This window comes from Ochotona curzoniae, unplaced genomic scaffold (genome assembly GCF_017591425.1).
Source record: "Ochotona curzoniae isolate NIBS_2020 unplaced genomic scaffold, NIBS_Ocur_1.0 contig_908, whole genome shotgun sequence".
Lineage (NCBI taxonomy): Eukaryota > Metazoa > Chordata > Mammalia > Lagomorpha > Ochotonidae > Ochotona > Ochotona curzoniae.
In genome coordinates, this window is record NW_024466607.1 from 17,523,165 (window position 1) to 17,543,787 (window position 20,623).

General features: G+C 42.2%; 1 protein-coding gene across 6 annotated transcripts in view; it reads right to left on the reverse strand.

Moving 5' to 3' along the window:
• Positions 1 to 20,623, reverse strand: part of PBRM1 (polybromo 1) — a 93,657-nt gene that overhangs the window by 39,546 nt on the left and 33,488 nt on the right. For 3 of the 6 annotated variants that reach the window (XM_040994606.1, XM_040994604.1, XM_040994608.1), the window contains 6 exons: positions 18,026 to 18,111; positions 16,052 to 16,147; positions 15,234 to 15,325; positions 10,006 to 10,219; positions 6,057 to 6,198; positions 4,446 to 4,543 (listed from right to left, as the gene is read on the reverse strand). In XM_040994606.1, the coding sequence (XP_040850540.1) occupies positions 4,446 to 4,543; positions 6,057 to 6,198; positions 10,006 to 10,219; positions 15,234 to 15,325; positions 16,052 to 16,147; positions 18,026 to 18,111 (728 nt within the window). Of the gene's footprint in view, positions 1 to 2,289; positions 2,335 to 4,445; positions 4,544 to 6,056; positions 6,199 to 10,005; positions 10,220 to 15,233; positions 15,326 to 16,051; positions 16,148 to 18,025; positions 18,112 to 20,623 lie in introns of all 6 variants that reach the window. The other 3 variants (XM_040994605.1, XM_040994607.1, XM_040994603.1) reach the window with 2 other exon arrangements.

Below are 20,623 nucleotides of genomic sequence, written 5' to 3' on the forward strand. Positions count from 1 at the left end.
ACAATTACCAAGTACTCACTGCATCCAAGTGCAGTTCTGAAAAGTGTTACACATGTTAATCAATTTGTCCTCAGAGCAATCCTGTGGAGGTACTGTCACTGCCTCCCTCTAGAGAGGAAAAGCTAATACGTGGTCTAGATTACAGAACTTGCAAGAACAGAGGGTGGGTGCTCAGGCCAGCTGTTAAAAAGCTGATTAAGACGGCCCTATTCCACCTCAACTGTCAGGGTTCCATCAGAAATTCTTATCTTCTGATTTTGTATTCCTGTTAATCTGGGAGGCAATGGTGGTGGCTCAAGGAACTGGGTTTCTGCTACCCCATCAGGAGACTTGATTTAAGTTTCCAGCTCCAGGCTTCACCAGGTTGTCTTGGTTATTACGTGCATTTGGGGAGACCAGCAAATGAAGTATTCTTATCAAGCTTTCTCTCAAACAAATGAAAAACAAAAAAGAATATGGGATTTGAACTTGGGCAGCTAGGCTCCAGAGGTCAGGGATACAATCCTACTTAATTAAGATTCAACATTCCTGTTTTTACTACCACCTAGAGATAGTATTATACACTGTACAAAACTTTAAAAAAAAATAGGGCCCAGCGGTGTGGCCTAGTAGCTAAAGTTCTCGCCTTGAACGCGCCGGGATCCCATATGGGTGCCGGTTCTAATCCTGGCAGCTCCGCTTCTCCTCCAGCTCCCTGCTTGTGGCCTGGGAAAGCAGTCGAAGACAGCCCAATGCTTTGGGACCCGTGCACCCGTGTGGGAGACCTGGAGGAAGTTCCTGGTTCCTGGCTTTAGATCGGCACAGCACCACGGTTGCACTCAGTTGGGGAGTGAATCATCAGACAGAAGATCTTCCTCTCTATCTTGCCTCCTCTCTATATATCTGACTTTCCAATAAAAATAAATAAATCTTAAAAAAAAAAAGAAAAAAATGACTTAATCCATCTTTTTTCTTATTTAAGGATGTATATATTTATTTGAAATGTAGTTATAGAGAGGGTATGAAACAGAAAGAAGATCCTCCATCTACTGGTCCACACACTAAATGATTGCAATGGCCAGGACTGGAACAAGCTGAAGCCAGGGACTATGAGTTTCATCTGTGTCTACCCTATAGTTATATGGGCCCAAGAAATTGGGCCGTTTTCTATTGGTTTCCCAGGTGCATCAGTAGGGAGCTGGGTTGAAAGTGGAGCAGCCAGGACACCAAGTGTTGCCCTTAAATTAGGCGAGCATCGCAGGCAGCAGCTAAAATTGTTTTGCCAGAATGCTGGCCCCAAGGCCTTTTTCTTGAATATACCATCTAATTAAAAATATTTTCTTAATAAAATATTAGGAATATGACAATAATCACTTTCTAGTTTTGTAGAATGGATTACATATGGCAACAACACGTAGATAACTATAAAACACTAAACTTTCAAGAAATAGCATTGTGGGGAAATATTCTTTCCTAAAGCTATTTGGGCACTTGTACAACACTCCTATGCAAGCACACAGTTGTGTACCTCTTGAAATTATTTTACTACAGTGCTTCTATGCAATTTCATGCTTTCAACCTGCTTCTCTCCTTGGTCAGTAAGCTCCCGGAAGATGGAAAACTGAATATTGTCTTTCATGACTTGTAAGAATAGAGTCTCTTGATGTGTAAACAACTGGCTGTGAATGTCACACAGCAAATGTGAAAACAAAAATGCTGCACAATTATCACTAGCACTATGACATGGCAACTCACAGCTTGGTTTTAAAATCCTAAATAAAGAACATGCAAAAAAAAAAAAAAGTGGGTGATATTTAAAGAAATGAGACTTTGACAAGACCAGAGATGAGGAAAGGCATTCATGCTTGTGCATCAACCCAGAGCACAGGTGCCCGCATGCACTGACATCATTTGGATGGTCAATGGTTTTCATCCCTCCACCACCCCAAACCAGTAAAATATAGCACTGAGAGGGATAAGCACCTGCCTGCTCCTGGACACTGGCAACGCTACCATATTGGCTCTTCTTTTAGTTACAGGAGCATAGCCATAATGACTGGTAAGGGAGTTTTCCGCCTTAAGCAAACCTAACAATAAATTTAAACTACTCCTGAACTTATCTAGTTGGGCAGAATTTATTTCACTAACTAAACTTTTAGCGGTGTTGCTTCCCTTATTCAAATAAACTGGTGCCCAAATACTTTTTTTTCATATGCTTACGGCTTTGCTTTCCCCCTAATAGGTACTGAACATGCCGAAAAAGAATTACACCTTTTACAGTATGTTTATGCATAAAAAAGAACTGCACACCTGGATAGCCTCCTGAGACCCAACATCTCACTGTCATGAGTGTTCCTGGGAAAGCAGAAACAAACATTACATGTAAAGAGAAATAAAACAAGCAACATTGGAGGGTCATGCAAAAACCAAATATGGTTGAGAAAAAGAGGATTATTCATTCAGTCTGAAGGATAAAAGATCGTAATATTTAGAATACTTCAACATGGAAGACAAAATGAATTTTTTGGGTCGTGTGGTGGGGAAAAAGAATGCACTCCCAGAAGGAAGAGAACATACCCATATCCAATTTTTCTCACACTTTGTTATTAAAACAAAAACAAGGCAAAGATAGAATCATACACACACAGTATCTAGGAGTGAAGTCAACTGGCCCTCACATTTCTGGCCAAGCTGTCATTTCCCTGGCTTCTGGAGAAGCTGGTTTCTTACTGCCAAAACTTCTCACCATAACTACCTTCTAAAAGGTTCATAATGCTATTTTCTTTTTGATAGCCCAAAACACAAGACTTAAATTCTCTCAGTCACTGTATGCCCCTTCATGCCTTCACACTGCATTTTGTCTTTTTCTGTTCAGGCAGAAGATTATAGCTGTTCTTTCTCTATTTGGGTACTCCATTTTGTTTTACAGAATACTTCCTGGAAAATCTGTTCATAAGAGACTTTCTGTCTGAAATGGGATTTTAGAATTTCAAGAACATAAAGCTTATTGTTTTTCTTAATTTTTTTTGGACAGATTTTAGCGCAATAATTTCATCTGAGTGTCCCACAAACTACAAGCCAATAAAAACTTTATGGATCTGGCTTGGGTGAATGCTTCCTTAGAAAATTCTTTTTGTAACACCTGCTATTTTAAGATCTCTCTGTTTTCATCTAGTGTTGGCACTAACTGTACCATCACTTTTCCCTCCATTACCTTCTTTTGCCTGAGAAGTATTTATCTTTGATTGGTGACTGATCTGGAAAACACAGGTGATGTTGAAGTAGAATTATATAATTACACTCAAAGATGTTCTTGATGTGATGTCTCTGATCTGGTTTCACATTTTTCCTCCGTGGTCCCTGGTATAACAAGGAATTAAGAACTTGGAAGGATGAAATTCATAGGCCAGTAATGGAGGAGACTCACATCTCACAGTACACCAATCAATCTAGTTACCATGGCATAGCACAGCAAAGTTAAAAAACAAAAAACAACAACAACCAAAAAAAAAAAAACCCTTTCCCAACTGTTCTTTGTGAGAGGGACAGACAAGACAGCTTATTCTTTCTAATTCACTTTTTAAAATCTTCTGATCTTAGTAGATCTTGCAAAGCATCTACAGAAATCTGTCAACAGCTACAAATGACTTCATCATTGATTCTGAATGTGACAAGCCCTGCTATTAGTGTTTAGTTTATTCCTTGTTTGGGATGTATCTTCCCTGGAAAGACTGCTGCTGCAAAGATAGTAAGACAATTAAGGGTGAAGGAGAATGTGTTCCACACAGATCAGGCCAGATAAACTCTACTTGGAAGGCATACATAAAGAGATGGCTTTGTGTGATCTCTTACAGTTGTCTAGCGTCAGAATCTTACAGTAAGGTTCCATTCCATAAAATCCATTAGGAAAGAAACAGAGGGGCTGAAAAAAGTTAGAAAGAAACAAACAAAACCAACCCTATATCTATCTTAGCACTGTATGAACTATTAACAAATTATGATCTGATAGTTTTCAACCTTATATTTTTAGAATGGCAAAGAAACATCACAGAAAAAGGGAAAAACAAAGGGCAACAGCAATGATGTGGCAGCACTGAAAGTCTCCTTACCTTTCCTACTTGGAATTCGCCACGCTGAAATGACCTAAATCACATTTTAAGTATTCTTAAAAATGCCATAGAAATAAATAAAGAAAACAGCCTGAACAGCTCAAAAAAAAAAAAGAGTGCTTTCAAACTACATATGATAATGTCCATCTACGTCATCCAAAAGCTTTACAGTACTCACAAAGCAAAAAAGCAAATAATCTGTATTATAAAAAATATGAAAGGTAAGTATCAAATATTTAAAGCTTGAAGAATTATTCCTACTTGATAGCTTAACTTATTTTTTTTTTTTTGCCTCTGCAATTGTCTAAAAAAGAATAACTAGCAACAGAGATGTTTCTGAAGAGAAAAAGTATATACCTTTTTCTTTTGGCACTACCAGTGTCAGAGGTGGCTGACGAGATCATGCTGTCTCCGTCCTCAATGTCGTCCCTTCTCGCGAGCTCCTTCTTCTTTGCCTAGAAACAGAGCAGATTCTGGGAGTCAAGCTCACTCAGCTGAATGCTGAATGTTAAAGACATATTAGATATACTAGATTTACTCAGAAAAACACCAGCCTCTTCCAGGTCCTCCATGGGGGCGTAGGGCCCCAAAGCTTTGAGTCATCCTCAATTGCTTTCCCAGGCCACAAGCACGGAGCTTGATGGGGAGCAGGGCTACCGGGATTAGAACTGGAGCCCATGTGGGATTCCAGCATGTGTAAGGCGAGGACTTTAACTGCTAGGCTACTGCGCTGAGCCCTCAGATCTAGTTTTTAACACATGCATTTTAAAGACATTGTGCTAAACAGAGCTGAACATACAAGCACAGCTGACTCAGGAAATACATGTCCACAGAGCACTGAAAAGAAGACATCTGAAACAGCTCTAAGGATCATAGTGCTGAGCACAAAAAATGATTCTATGGGGGATCTAAGACTGCCTTTATTGCTTCCTTGCTTCAAGATTCTCTCAAAAACTGTGATACACTCAATTTGTATTTCATACTTAAAAAAAAAAAAGATTATTTGAAAGTCAGAGTTAGAGAGAGCAAGCTCTTTCTCTGGTCTCCCACGTGGGTGCAGCAGGGTCATACTCTTCTGTTTCCCAGGCACAGTAGCAGGAAGCTGGATGGAAGTGGAGCAGTTGGGTCTTGAATTGGCACCCACACGGAATGTGAACTTCACAGCGAGCAGCTTCACCCACCAACCACAATACTGGCTCCTGTCTCAAAGCCCCTACTTACCCATGACCTAGGAATTTTCCAAGTGTGCTTCACAGTGAGGCTCTGATAAAGTGACGGACTACCCTACGATAGGATCAGCTCCACTTTAAGAAAGCCCAGAACCCAAAGGAATAAAATATAAATGATGGGGCCCAGTGCAGTGGCCTAGCAGCTAAAGTCCTCGCCTTGAATGTGCCGGGCTCCCATATGGGCATTGGTTCTAATCCCGGCAGCTCCACTTCCCATCCAGCTCCCTGTTTGTGGCCTGGGAAAGCAGTCGAGAATGACTCAAAGTCTTGAGACCCTGCATTTGCATGGGAGACCTGGAGGAACTTCCTGGCTCCTGGCTTTGGATTGGCATAGTACCGGCCGTTGCAGCCACTTCGGGAGTGAATCATCAGACTGAGGAGCTTACTCACTGTTTCTCCTCCTCTCTGTATATCTGCCTTTCCAAAGAAGATAAATAAATCTAAAAACATACACACACACACACACAGCCTAAATGATGGAATACTTGTGACTACAGAGGGCATCACCCAGAGACAAAATCCTGCTGTCTTCACTCACAAAACTAATTCCTTTTAAAGTATCACTGTTATTCTATATGGGCTTGACAATTCAAAAATAAACAAGAAACAAAAATCTCAGCATTATTTGTGGTAGAAATGAACAGTATGATACAGCTGGGAGGGACAACCAAGCATCTTAAAAGAACATGTGTGGGATTATTTTATACATATATACAACACATTTAACAAGAAACCATACCTGCATGACTTGCTGTAATTTTAGAACCCGCTTGTAGATGGCCGAATTGGGAACATTATAGCGTTTGGCATTTTCAAACATTAAATTCAGGTCACACTCCAAATGATCTAAAGTTTCATATTCTTGGTTCTTTAGCTTTGTTCTGTGAAAGACAAACAAGGTTTCTTTATGAACATTGTGAGACGTTCTCCCTGAAAATCCAATGCAAAAATTTTGATAGACTAGATGGTCTCTTTACCAGTGATACTGATTAGACAACTTGAAAATAATTTTCCAGACATAAAGAGAGGAAGCAAAAGCACCACCACATTCAGGCTGTACGAGAGTTTACTTAAAAATGCAGAAGTAATACAAATTACATAATCAATTTGGAAACACATACACAAGGAAAACATTATTGGAAAAACTCTAGTAATGGTAATATGCAAACTTTGAGAAGGCAAAAATTTAGGAGATTTAGAGCCATTAAGAAGAATCTGGGTGAACTATCCAATTTGTTTAACTTTCAAGAGTATTTTCTTTATTTAAAAAGTAAAGATAATTGAGAGACAGAGAAAGAGACAGAGGAAGCAAGAAAGAAACATATAACTGACATTCTCCACCTGTTCGGTTTATTCCTTAACTGCCCAAAACAGCATTATATTTCCATAGCACTTAAAATCTAACACCTGAACTGAATTAGCCATTTCATGCCACTCAACAGCACGGCATTAATGTCACATTGGACACTATAAGACAAAAGAACAGTTTCATAAGCAGAAAGTTCTAGTAAACAGCACTGCCCTAGACTTTATTTTTCTGTGGAACACAATAATGGAAGAGAACAAAGTACAGTGAGTCTGCCAAGGTACTAGGGGACGGTGCAGTGGCATAAAGTACAGCGAGTCTCCCTATCAGACACCCCTGGTTCACTGTCCTTGGAAACAATCAGACACTCTGAAAACCAAACCTTTCAAATTGCAGTGTGTTCAGCCTTACTCACTTTCTTTTCTTCATACTCCTCAATTTGCATGCCAAGAGGAAGGTACAGAATGACTATTTAAGTAGCAAAGTTTACATCAGAAAGCTCTCTAACTTGAAAAAAGGTGCTGGTTAGGGAATTAGGTAAGGGGAGGCAGCACCATGGCATAGAAGGTTCAGTCTCTGCCTGTGGCACTGAAATCCCACGTGGACACTGGACTGAATTCCAGCAGTTCTGTCTTCCATTCAGCCTTCTGCTGGTGGCCAGGAAAGGAGTGGAAAATGGTGGTCCATGCACCTGTCTGGGAGACCTGAAGAAGCTGCCAGCTCCTGGTTTTACACTGGCCCAGCTCTAGCTGTTGCACCTATTTGGAATGTGGGTCAGTTGCTGGGAGATCTGATTCTCTTGTCTCTGTAATTGTGCTTTACAATAAAATGAAATAAACCTTTAAAAAAGAATAAGGGCTGGGGCCGACATAGTTGATTAATAGGTAATTCTCTACCTGCAAGTGCCAGCATCCTATATAGGTGCTGCTGGTTCATGTCTTGGCTGCTTCATTTCTAATTCAGTTCCCTGTCTATGTTCTGGGAAATCAGCAGAAGATGGCCTGTACCCGCGTTTAGAAAGCTTATTTACCTGCCACAAAGACATCACATAAACACACCACAGCTTATGCTAACCTCGCCCAGTGAAGATACTCTACTCTGTTTCTTGACTATGTTTATACTCCAGAATTTAACTCACATTGTGGGAACTAAAAATGGCATCTTTTATAGTAGTACTTATTTCCTACTGTTTTTATCTTTTTAAAAAAGATTTATTATTATTATTATTATGTTTTTACTGCAAAGTCAGATTTACAGAGAGAAGGAGAGACAGAAAGATCTTCCATCTGCTGATTAACTCCACAAACAGCCACAATAGCCAAAGCTGAGGTGATCCAAAGCCAGGAGCCCAGAAACTCTTCCGGTTTTCCCACGTGGGTGGAGGGTCCCAAGGCTTTGGGCCATCCTCGACTGCTTTTCCAGGCCACAGGCAGGGAGCTGAATGGGAAGTTGGGCCGCCAGGATTAGAACCAGTGCCCATATGGGACCCCAGCACGTGCAAGGCAAAGACTTTAGCCACTAGGCTACCGTGCTAGGCCCCAATAAATACTTTTAGAACCCACTTTAAATTTTTCTGAATATATACTTTAATTCTAATTGTTGAATCATCTAGTAATTGCTTAATCACTTTTAAAAAGACTCATTTTTTAATATATGACAATTAGAGTGACAATGGAGAGAGAAAGAGATTTTCTACCTGTTGGCTCATGGCCATGACAGCTGGGGCTGGGCCAGGCTGAAGTTGGGAACCAGGAACTTCATTCAAGCCTCACATTTGGGAGCAGGTACACAAGTGCTTGAACCATCACCTACTATTGCTTAGGTACATTAGCAGAAAGCTGAACACAAAACACAAACCACTGCAGCAATACGCGATATGAGCATTCTAAGTGTTGGCTTAACTCACTATGATACAACACCTACCCTACGCTTCAATGTTTAAAATCAGTTATTTTATTTATTTGAAGGCAGGAAGATAAAGACAGACTTTTATTAATTGGCTCACTCTCCAAATGCCTACAACACTCAGGGAAAGCCAGGGTGGAGCCCGATTCAGGAACCCAGAACTCAACCCAGGTCCCCCACATGAGTGGCAGGGTGGGGATTTCAATGACGGCGGTGTCCCATGTTGCAGCTTAATGGCTGCATTAAATGCCCATGCCTAATTTTTTCTGAAGAAGTACCATGTTGTTCTACAGACAATTTACATTGCTATTCCCAAGAGAGGTTCCCATTTCTTCATAACCTCATACTCATATTATTTTCTGGTTCTTTTGCTGTTGTTTTAGCCACCCTAACAAGTATGAAGTAGCATCAATTATAACTTCAAAACACCAAATACTTTTACTTGAAAGTTAGTTACAAAAGGAGAGAGGGAGAGAAAGAGACCAAGAGATCTTCCTTCCACTAGTTCACCACCCAAATGGCTGCAACAGCCAGGGTTGGGCCAAGCTGAAGCCAGGAGCTAGAGGCTTCATCTGCATTCACTGCTTTCCCAAGCACATTAGTGAGGAGCTGGCAAACCAGCACTCATGTAAGATGATAACATGGCAATTAGCAGGTTAACCCATTGTGCCAACACTTCTCCCAATCAAAACATTAATACAAGGTATAGGAAAAAATAATTTGTGCACTTTGCTCAATTGTAACATAGATGAACTGTTATATACTCAGGTAAAAAGCATTTTTTACCTCTAAAGTCCTTATCCATTTTACCAAAAAACATATATGTGCAGGATCAATCATGAGTTAATGGATGTAGACTAACAAAGAAGAGGTTGAAGTTTTATTTAATAAGCTATGTTGGTTTATTTTAGACATTGGCATCCATTTTATAGGATATGTACACTTATTTAATATCAGGTAGAAAGGGCATGGGATACTTATGTTTAAAACTAGAGTGGGCACTCATCTTCTGGACCATTCAGGAAGTCAGCAAACAGTTCCACGGAATAAAAGCTGCCCCATTGTTTTGGAGCCTGAATGTAACCTAGAAGCATTAGGTGTGAATTTAGATCAAATGCTCTCAATCGGCTCTATGGACAAGTCAGTAGAAGATGACTAAATTCTAGTGGTGGGCATTTCACACAGCAGTTAAACCACTGCTTGGGACGTCTGCATCCTGCGTTAGAGCTCTGTCTTAGTTCTGGCTACTCTGATTCCAATCCAGTTTTTTCTAATGTGCTCCTTGGGAGGTAGGATCCCTAACACCCTTGTGGGAGATCTGTATTGAGCCTTGGGATTTTGGATTTAGCCTAGCCCAGTCCTGGATATTGCAGGCATTTGAGAATATGCAAGATATCTTCCTTTCTGTTTGCCTTCCAATTAAAATGAAAATAAATGTTTTTAAAAGAAAAGAAAAAAACCAAAGAAGAAATCTTACCTGATCTGTTGTAGTGATATGGGCATTTTAATTTGCTGATAATAATCAGGGTACTTTTTCTTTGAAGGCAAATGGAAAAAGGGTTCAGCTATGAGCTGCCCCTGATTATTCCGACAGCTCCTAACTGTGTCATAAAGCTGATAAAAAGGATTTGAAACATCCATGAAAGAAGTGATGCTCTCTGCTTCTGACTCTCCTTCTTCATAACGTGCAGCTGAAAAGACAGAAAAACAGCATCCATAAGGGGAAGAAAGGACAAAAGAACTAAACTTGAAAGCTTTTAACACTTTACATATTTAACTACATACGCTTGAAAATATTGTTTTGTTTTGCTTAATTTTCAATTTTCTTCCTAATATTGTTTATATAGTTGAGAGGGACGCACACCCATTTGGGTCTTCAATTAGGGTGGGGAGGATCAGGTAGGAAGAAAGGAAGGTGGGTGGGACAAATGTTTCAGCATTGTGTCCACGGGGGAGGGGACCGCTCCTTGCTGTCAAAGTCACATCAGCAATGGGGAACAGGGAACAGTCGTTGATGCCTTAGAGACCCGGGATGCGGGGAAAAGTGTTTGGGAGGACTGTTACTTGAGGAACATTGTTGGCTTTGTTGCACCAGGATTGAGAAAATCTTCCCAAGGGCTACTGGCTGACCAAGTCCTCCTCAACGCACATTCACAGGCCCACAAACACACTGCAAAGCTTGGCCACGAGAGTGGTCTAGCCTGTTCTGCTGTCCATCTTCTGACAAGGCAGAGGAATTCAATGTTCTCTGCTGATCCAGACAAGTGGCTATTATGCCCACCGTGTGCATCTGGGCATGCTGTCCACTACCCAGGCATCAGCAATAGAAGAGGCCCAGACCTGACACAAGTATTCCAAGGTCAAGACCACGTAACTTGTGATTTTCCCAGTGTCCAGGGTCTAAGTCCAGCAGTCTAGTTATACAGTCCCCCAAGAAACCTAACCTAGGATGACCTCAGACTTGATTCTTGTGTGCACCAGCCTGTGCAGGGTCAGATTGCTCTGTCACCAGTACCAGTCAATGCATATTGGAGGATATAGCTAAGCATTCCACTTGAGTCCCAAATCTCACATGAACTGACAGGTGTTGTTGCCCAGCCCAGCCAGCCAACCACAGACCCAATTCTCATGCATAGCAGCAGCTGCTGCATCCTAGTCAGGGCGACCCCAAATAATCCCTATCAGGTCCACCTGGTTTTTGTGCATGTCAGCTTCTGCTGTGGTATAGCCCCACCAAACTTACATCCCTTTTGGCTCTGGCTGCTGCAGTTTTGCTCAGCTTGCCATGCCTCCCAGACCTGGCCCTCACATATGCCAATAGATGCCACCTCCTTGTCCAGCCTGGCCTGCCCCTAGTCTTGGCTCTTATGCTCACCAGTGGGAGGTGCAGTCCAGCAGAGGAGTGTCCATAATTCCCCTACAAGACCAACTTTCACTCTTAGATCTTGTGCCCACAAGGGGATACTGCAGTCCAGCCTGATGATTCGTACCCAGTCCAGGCACTTGCCAGTGGGTGTGACAGCCTAGTTCAGCCTGGCTAGCCCTAAGACCAGCCAGGCCCCAGTCTCAGCTCTCATAATCAACAGAAGTAGTGGTTCAACAAGGAAGTTCCTAATGCTCTCTACCAGGCCTGCTCCAAGCCCTGGGTCTGGTGCATGGCAGCAGGTACCATGGCCCAATCTGAGATAGCCTGTCCCCAGGCTTGGTATTTGCAGTAGGTGCTACAGTCTGCCTCAGCTCAGCTCATCTCCAGTCCCAGCTCTTGCCACCAGGTGCAGTAGCCTAGCCCAGCCTTGCCCATTATCACCCTCATGTATACTGGCAGGTATTATGGTTCAAATGGTTCTGCCTGTAACCCATCCTGGTTCTCGTGCCAGTGTATGCTGTGGACTGACCCTGCCCAACCCACCTCCAGACCCAGCTCACACATGCAACACATATGCTACAGCCCAGCCTGGTCAGACCTGCTCCCAGCCCCAGCTTTCACACTCACCCGCAGGAACTATGGTCTAGGAAGGGAGTTCATGTACCAGATCCACTCCCAGGAACAGATCTCACATGTGCTGGTGGGTGCTGCTACCCAGACTAATACGGCTGGCCCTGGCACTTAAGGGCAGGCACTGAGGCCTAGTCCAACTGGCCTACCCCAGATCTGGATCTCAGGTGAATCACAGGTGCCACAGCTTCCCTGGCTCATCCCATACCCATTCTGGCTCTTGCAAGTGTTTAGTGGGTATTGGATCCTAGCCTAGCTTTGCCTACACATAGACCCAGACCACATGCATGTTAATGGGTGTTGTAGCCTTGCTCAGCCGGAACCATTCATAGTCCTAACTCTTACACTCACCAGTGGGAGCTGCCAGACAGGGAAATTCCCAGAGTTCCCCTATCAGGCCCATTACCAGTGCCCAGACTTGCGCATGCTAGGGGATGCTTTGACCTAGTCTGGCATGGTCAGCAACATCAACTGGACATAGTTCACAACTTGTCCTAGCTCTTGTGCATGCCAGTTGGTGCTGTGGCCTGTCCCAGCCTGTCCCATTCACAGATCTGGTCCACACAAAATCTGACAAGTGCTGTAGTCTTGCCTGGCCTGGCCCACAGCCAACCCTGGTTCTTGTGCTCCCCAACAGGAACTGTAGCCTAGAAGGGGAGAACCCCAAGTTACCCTGCCAGGTCAGCTTCCAGCACTAGATCCCATGCGTGCTGGCAGATACAGCAGCCCTGCTTGGTGTAGTATGTCTTCAGTCCTTGCCTTCACATTTGTTGGTGGATGCTGTAGCTTGCTCCCACCTGGCCTGCTTCCAGGGCCAGCCACAGCTTTTGTGAGCATCAGGAGAGTTCCCTAACAGGAACTCTGTGAGTTCTGTAGTCAAGCCTGGTTTGGCCAGTCACCACCTCCAGCTTTTTGCATAAACTGGCAGATGCCACAGTCCCAGTGGGGACCCCACAATTTCCCTACAGAATCTGCACCCAGATCTGGTTTTCTCACATTCTGGTGAGTGCTGTGGCCCACCCTGACGTGGCGCAACCCCATGCTCCAACACTGGCGGGCAGGTATTGTGGCCTAGCACAACCAGGCATGCTCATCTGCCCCAGCTTTTGCATGCACCAGTAGGTGATAATATTTAGCCTAGCCCAGGTCTTCCACATGGTTGGTGCCTTGGCCTGATCCAGACATGGCTTCTGGTTTCCCCCTTCTAAACCACTCCATCTCAGCTCCCTTGCTTTCTTGAGAATGCAATGGCCTGGTCTGTGGAAGAACCCAGAAGTCATTCCTCTCCTGTCAAAAATGGTCCCTAGTCACTTCTACTCCAATACATCCCCAGACACTCTTCCCTCACCAATGCACAGCCTCTCTGCCTGGCAGCTGGAGTGATGCGTGTACCAGCCTAGCAATCTCCACCTTCCCCACTTAACTTTCAAAGAAAAGAAAAAAGCAACTATGATGGCATACTTGTATAGTTAACACAAATGTGGCATTAATCAGGCTCACAATGCCCACAAGTTACTGGCTGCCTTTTTCCCAGGAGTATAATTCTTGCCTAGATAAAAAGGTAACCTAGGCAGCTGTGTATAGCTGGAGGAAAATAATGATTTAAAAAAAACAGTTTGCGATGGCTGGCAGTATGTTTTGATTAGAGTTAATCCTCCCTTTGCAAGTGCTGGGATCTCATATGGGTGCTGGTTCATGTCCCAGCTGTTCCATTTCCCACCCAGCTCCCTGCTTATGGTCTGGAAAAGCAGTTGAGGATGGCCCAAAAATTTGTGACCCTGCTCCCACACTGGAGAGCTGAAAGAAGTTCCTGATTCCTGGCTTCAGATTGGCTCAGCTCTGGCCATTGTGGCCATTTGGAGAGTGAACTAGTGGATGGAAGAGTTTTCTCTCTCTGGCCTCTCTGTAAATCTGTCTTTCCAATTAAAAAAAAATTCTTAAAAGAAAAACAAAAAACAGAACAGACCATCACTGTGGTAAAATAGGTTTAGCCACAGCTCGTATTGTCAGCATCCCATATGGGAAGTTGGGTTGAGTCCTGGCTACTCCACTTTCAAGCCAATTCCCTGCTAATACTTCTGAGGAACAGAATAGGGCCGATATGCCTGAGCCTCTGTGCTGCATAGAGGAGGCCCAGAAGTGGCTCATGGCTCAAACATGTCTGTCCTTTGGCCATTGTGGCCATTTGGGAAATAGAGTGCTGGTGAAAAACTGTCTCTCCCTCTGTAATCCTGCCTTTCAAATAAAGAAATTAAGTTTTAATAAACACATCTCCTTTACACTGATTTTTAGTGCTTCATCTCCTCTATTGGCTTGTTTAAATGTCAATTTACCAAACTGCTCTGTGGATATTTATATCTAACTTTAAACTATGAGCTGTGATCAAGAAACCAGAGCCCATTGAAGACAGAGGTCAGTAGCTTGAAAAAAATCTCACATGACACACATTTCTCTGTGGGATACCCTGATGTGGGATACAGTGTAACACGTATTCATTATCATTATTGCTAACATCTATTTTATTTACAGCAGGGACTCAAGTCAGCATACATATGGAATGTTGCATCACAGGCAGAGGTTTAACATGCAATGCCACACTGGCTCCAGGTATTCACTACTTACCATTGTAGGTTTTAAACTGCTACATTACCAAAACATTGTTTAAAGGTTTATGTTTATTTATTTGAAAGGTACAGTTACACAGAGAGAAGGCAACAGACAGACAAGTCTCTCACCTGTTGGTTCACTCCTCAAATGGCTGCAGTGGCTAGGGGTAGGCCAGGCTGAAGCCAGCAACCAGGAGCATCTTTGATACTTCACACATATAGGCAGGAGGACCTAAACACTTGGACCACCTTCAGCTGTTTTGCAAAGCATATTAGCAGGGAGCAGTATTGGAAGTGGAGCAGCTGGGACTAAAACCAGCACCCACACGGGATGCCACCATTGCAGGTGGTGGCTTTATCCATTACACCACAGTACCACCCCTAAAACACTTGCTGCTGTGAAAGTATTTATCCCCCCAGACATGGGTTTTTACACAAAGGAAAGCAACAAGCTTTTGGGTAAATCTGCAAATCAAGTAAGTGCCATAAAATATTACATTCCCCAAGAACCAGCAAACTCCAGGCCAGGTCAGTGACTGCACCATTGCTTACCCAGAAGGACCCATGCAGAAAGCACATAACTCATAATGCCCTAATACCTACCAGCTAGAGCAGCATCCTCTTCACTCTCTGAGCCATACTGAAGTGCCATGGTAATTGCTGATAAACGACCCCCTTGCACTGTTCTTTTATTCCTACAAAGAAAAACAAACTATTAGAAGACACAAAATGGTATTATAATAATTTGTTTACTCATAAGAAACAGGAATAGCTAACAAAACATTAATAGAGAACTAATTTCTATTCAACTGTTTCTTTTGCTTATCTTTGTGCTTCCTAATATGTCTAATAAATGATCTTAGTCAAGAAAAGCACTTTTTTCTATTTCAGTAAGGAGGGAGGGGTATAATGAGGAAAGTGTAATAAAGGAAGAAGTTACTTGCGATTTGCTATTGATTGAAATAACATTACTTACCCCCTACTTTATGGAAAATAATAATTCAGTTACAGTCACAGCTTATACCTAAGATCCTTGTTTTTACAATCATATAGTCTGGTATGAACACAAAACCTTTTAGTATTCTGTGAGCGAAAAGAGTAGATAGGAATCATCTATTTTTCTGTCTCTCAAATAGGAAAAAAAAATCTTTTTTTTTTTTGCAAAAAATTTGAAAAGTCATGTATAGTTTTGCTTAATATATACTTCCAAGAACTTTATGAAAATTACTCATAGAACTCCACCCTATTTTTTTGTTGTTATATTTGTATTGAACTAAAACCTTTTAAATAAGGAATTTTATAATAAACCCTACAATATCTCAATTATAGTAAAAAATATTACTTCCAAATAGGTACCAGGTAACATTAGTATGCCTGTCCTTATAAACTTGGGTTAGCTTTCAGACCAAATACTGTCTCACCGGTAATACTTGCTAGTGGAATTTCTCTCTTCACTAAGGCTGCTTTTACTATGTGCAGGACCTGTCAGTCTGGCTGCAGCCAAATGTGATGAAGTCCTATCCAGAGACAAGATAAAAAAGTTGAGAAGACTGACAGCTGAAACCATAATGCTGGGCAAACAAAAGGGAGACAACTATTTCCTTCTTCTCTAAATAGAAACGTAAACATATTCTGAACCTCTGCTATGCAGCAGTCCCTGCTCTTCGACCAGGGAACATAGCAGAGAATGATCTGGACCAGTCCTATAGAGTGACCAGAGGACCTGAGGCAGGAACAAACCTCAGGGCCAAAAGAAAACTTGGAAGGTGGTCAGAAAAACTGCCCACTGCAGAGAAAGAAACTGAATCCTAGAATTAAGACTTGCTCAAAGGCCCAGTCCCAGTTTCAGATAAAGCCAGGGTAAGATATCAGATGTTCTGCCACCTGGCTAAACATAGTCACTACAAATAAAAGCATATACCATTATACAGTACATGCACGTGACTGATAATACATATATATTCATGTCTTTATAAAGCAATGAAAGCATATAGTGATACTAAATCTTATACATATACATATTTTAAATAAGGACTATGGGGGTGCCTGTAGACCACACTGAAGTGTCTGTATTTAAGGTTCTAACTCTGCTCCCAATTGCAGCTTCCTGATAATGGTATTCCTGGGTGGCCGCATGCAATGGCTCAAGTATTTGATCTCTTGACACCAATGTAGAAAACACGGACTGAATTCCTGACTCTTGGCTTCCGCCTGGTCCTGCCCTGGCAATTGAGCACACTTGCACAGTGAACCAACAGATAACGATCTCAGTATGTATGTCTCTTACATACATAAACAATTTTTAAAAGATTTACTTAATTAGCTGAAAGAGAGTTACAAAGAAGGAGAAGCAATGTGGCCTGGGAAAGCAGTCGAGAACGGCCTAAAGCCTTGGCACCCTGCATTCTGTGTGGGAGACCTGGAAGAGCTCCTGGCTCTTGGCTCCAGATTGGCACAGCTCTGGCCACTGTAGCTTCTTGGGGAGTGGATGGAAGATATTTTTCTATCTCTTCTCCTCTCTGTATATTTGACTTTGCAATAAAAATTTTAAAATCTTAAAAAAAAAAAAAAGAAGGTAAGCAGAGAAATAGGAGGAGTGAATCATCTGCTTGTTCATTCCCCAAATGGCCACAACTGCCAGGGCTGTGCCAGGTTTACCATGTGGGTAAAGGGACCCAAGCAATTACAGTCCTCTGCTGGTTTCCCTGGCAGATCAGCAGAGAGCTAGACCAGAAATGGAACAGCCGGGTCCTGAACTGACATTCATATGGGATGCTGGCATTGTAGATAGTGGTTCTACCATTCACACCACAATGTTGGCCCCAAATAAACAGAATTTTAAAAATAATAAATGAAGACCATCAGCTACTATGCAAGGGCTGCAAAGGGGTTACCTCTGTCTTTAGAATTTCATTATCAACTATAAAACTAATCTGTAAATCAACATAAATCTTGTTTTCTTTTTTTTTTAAAGAATTGTTTATTTTTTTAAAAAGATTTATTTATTTTTATTACAAAGTCAGATATACAGAGAGGAGGAGAGACAGAAAGATCTTCCATCTGATGATTCACTCCCCAAGTGACCACAATGGCCGGTGCTGCGCGGATCCAAAGCCAGGAGCCTCCTTCCGGGTATCCCACGCGGGTGCAGAGTTCCAAGGTTTGGGTCGTCCTCTACTGCTTTTCCAGGCCACAAGCAGGGAGCTGGATGGGAAATGGAGCTGCTGGGATTAGAACCGGTGCCCATATGGGATCCCGGTGCGTTCAAGGCTAGGACTTTAGCCGCTAGGCCACGCTGCCGGGCCCCATAAATCTTGTTTTCTACTGTACTGATTTCGTTAGCTAGAAAATCTGGCAAATGTGACTACACAAAGACTTTACATATTTTAACCTACCTTATTCGAAGACTTGACTTTGTCATTTCATGATGTTCAATTTCCGCCTTTTTCATGTAAAATATTTTTTTAATTGAATTTGCATCCTGTCAAGATAAAATTACTAAATTTTAGAAAAAAACTGAAGAAAGTATACTCTTACCCATTTCTATGGGACTCCTTCCCTAAGCAGCAAACTTCCTTTCACTATCCACAAACATAAAACATTCATAAAAGTTGCCTATAATTCAATGTAAGTTAAAATGCTCACGGTTCTTTTAAAGCTAAGCAGGAAAACTGGTAAACAAAGATCTGACGGCAAAGCACAGTGAATCCTATTGTAGTACTCTGATCTAAAAGTTGAAACAAAAGATGTTCTTCTGGTTCAAAGTCTATGCACACGAACTGAAGAGCTTAAATTAACAGTATATTAACATATCAAATAAAAACTTCCTTTGTCTTCAAAGTTAGGCTTAGGAAAAATAACCAGATCAAAAGTAAACTTCTTAATCATATCAACTAGCAATTAATATTGCACATTGAAAATATCTTATCAAGCAATGAAAACACATGGATTCTAGAAATCTTACTTGATTTTACAAGTTTCTTAAAAGACAAATGATAAAGTTTTACTAATAATTTTTAGCATTTGTGTTAGCATTCAAAAAGTCTAAGTGATATTACTACAAAAAGGTTTCTGAATACCTCTATTCACTTAAGCAATTCTTCTAAGTTGTTCTTTACAGGATTAGAATAATTTCTAAAAACTAATTAGAAAACAATGAAAGTCTGCTGCACTGTAAATTACACCTCAGATCGTTTTTCATATTTATGAAGTTTGAACACAGGGACTAGCAGCAGAGGTTGTCCTGTCCTAGGTGTCGACTGGTCTGGCTGGCAGAGGGTCTAGGATCCAGAGCGACATGGGCAGGGATAATCCAGGAGCACTGCTGCCCCTGTCCTCACAAGTCCTGGAAGCCAGTCACCTGAGTCTTCCCGGAACACCTGCCTTTATATAACTGTCCTTGATCCCATCGATGGCCTTTAGCATTAGAAAGTGGTCAGCAATGCTTTCATATCCAGTTGGCCTTGGATGCCCCCAGATCTCAGACATCAGGGAACCGAGCGCATGAGCCATGACCTCAGCGCACACATTGCATGTTGCTCTACCACCTTAGAAAGCTCCCGTATAGAGGAAAGGAACACACCCCAGTGCACAGGAAAGATAGCCTGACTACTCCAGTTAACCAACCGAAGACTTATTTCAAAGTCAAAAAGAATCCAACAACTTCTCAGAGTAATGAGGATCATACAGGGAACACAGACACTGGCACTGACTAAAAATTCTCTGGTTTAGGCCCAGCGTGGTAGCTTTGCCGGTAAAGTCCTTGACTTGAACGCGCCTGGATCCCATATGGGCGTCAATTCTAATCCCGGCAGCTCTACTTCCCATCCAGCTCCCTGACTGTGGCCTGGGAAAGCAGTCGAGGACGGCCCAAAGCTTTGGAACCCTGTACCTGCTTGGAAGACCCAGAAGAGCTCCTGGGTTTGGATTAGCCAAGCTACTGCCATTGTGGTCACTTAGGGAGTGAATGAGAAAATGGGAAATCTTTCTCTTTGCCTCTCTGTATGTGTTTATATATATATGACTGCAATAAGAAAAAAAATCTTAAAAACAATTCTCTGGCTCAAGAGATGGATCCATTAGATGAGACAGGCAAGGTCTGCAATCCTAATCAGCAGGAAGTAGCTGCAGAAGATGCACCCTTCAGCAACCTTTAAGATTAAGGGTTGAAAATTTCCTGAGGGGAGAATGAAAATGCATATAGGTAGACAGGTAGCTTAGGGTCATGAGCTGCAAACCATACCCCCTCTACCCTATGTAATCCATATGCCTATCTTTTTTATCAAACGTCCCCTTCCCCAGAAAGTACTTCCTCTCAGCTGGGACCTGGGGGTGCTATACAAGAAGCCTCACAATAGGGAGGGACACTCTTCCCACGAACAGGGATGGGAGGTCTTTGCCATTTGAGGAACATGTAATTAAACCAGAATATGTTGGCATACCAGGCCAGTCAAACCAGTTCTTCAGTAGATCCAAATTCCATCTCACTAGTTTGCACTGAAGATAAGCCCAACATGTTGGAGTACCTCAGCTCTGCAATATTTGCACTGGCTCTCTGCTCATGGCCTGGGGAAAGCAGGAGTCCAACTACACAGGGCCTTGTCACCTATGAGACTTCGATGACACACCTAGCTCCTAACTTCAGCCTGCCCCATCCCCAGCAGCTGCAGCCACATATGGAGTGACCAGCAGGTAAAAAAAATCTCTCCCCAACTCTTCCAAATAAATAAATAAATCTTTAAAATAAATAACTCATGTTAAAAACAAAAGATAAATACAGGGACCGAATTAATATTTAACTAAATAATGGAACAAAAACTAACTCTGGCACAAGAATAGACTTCTGGATTAATAGAGATGATCAACTGATTTTCACTAAAGGTGTCAAGAAAATTTAATGGGAAAAAGAGTGGTCCTTTCAGAATAGGCCCTGGGATAATATCCCATGTGAAAGAATGAATTTGAGTTCCTACCTTACCTCCAGAAAAAGAAAT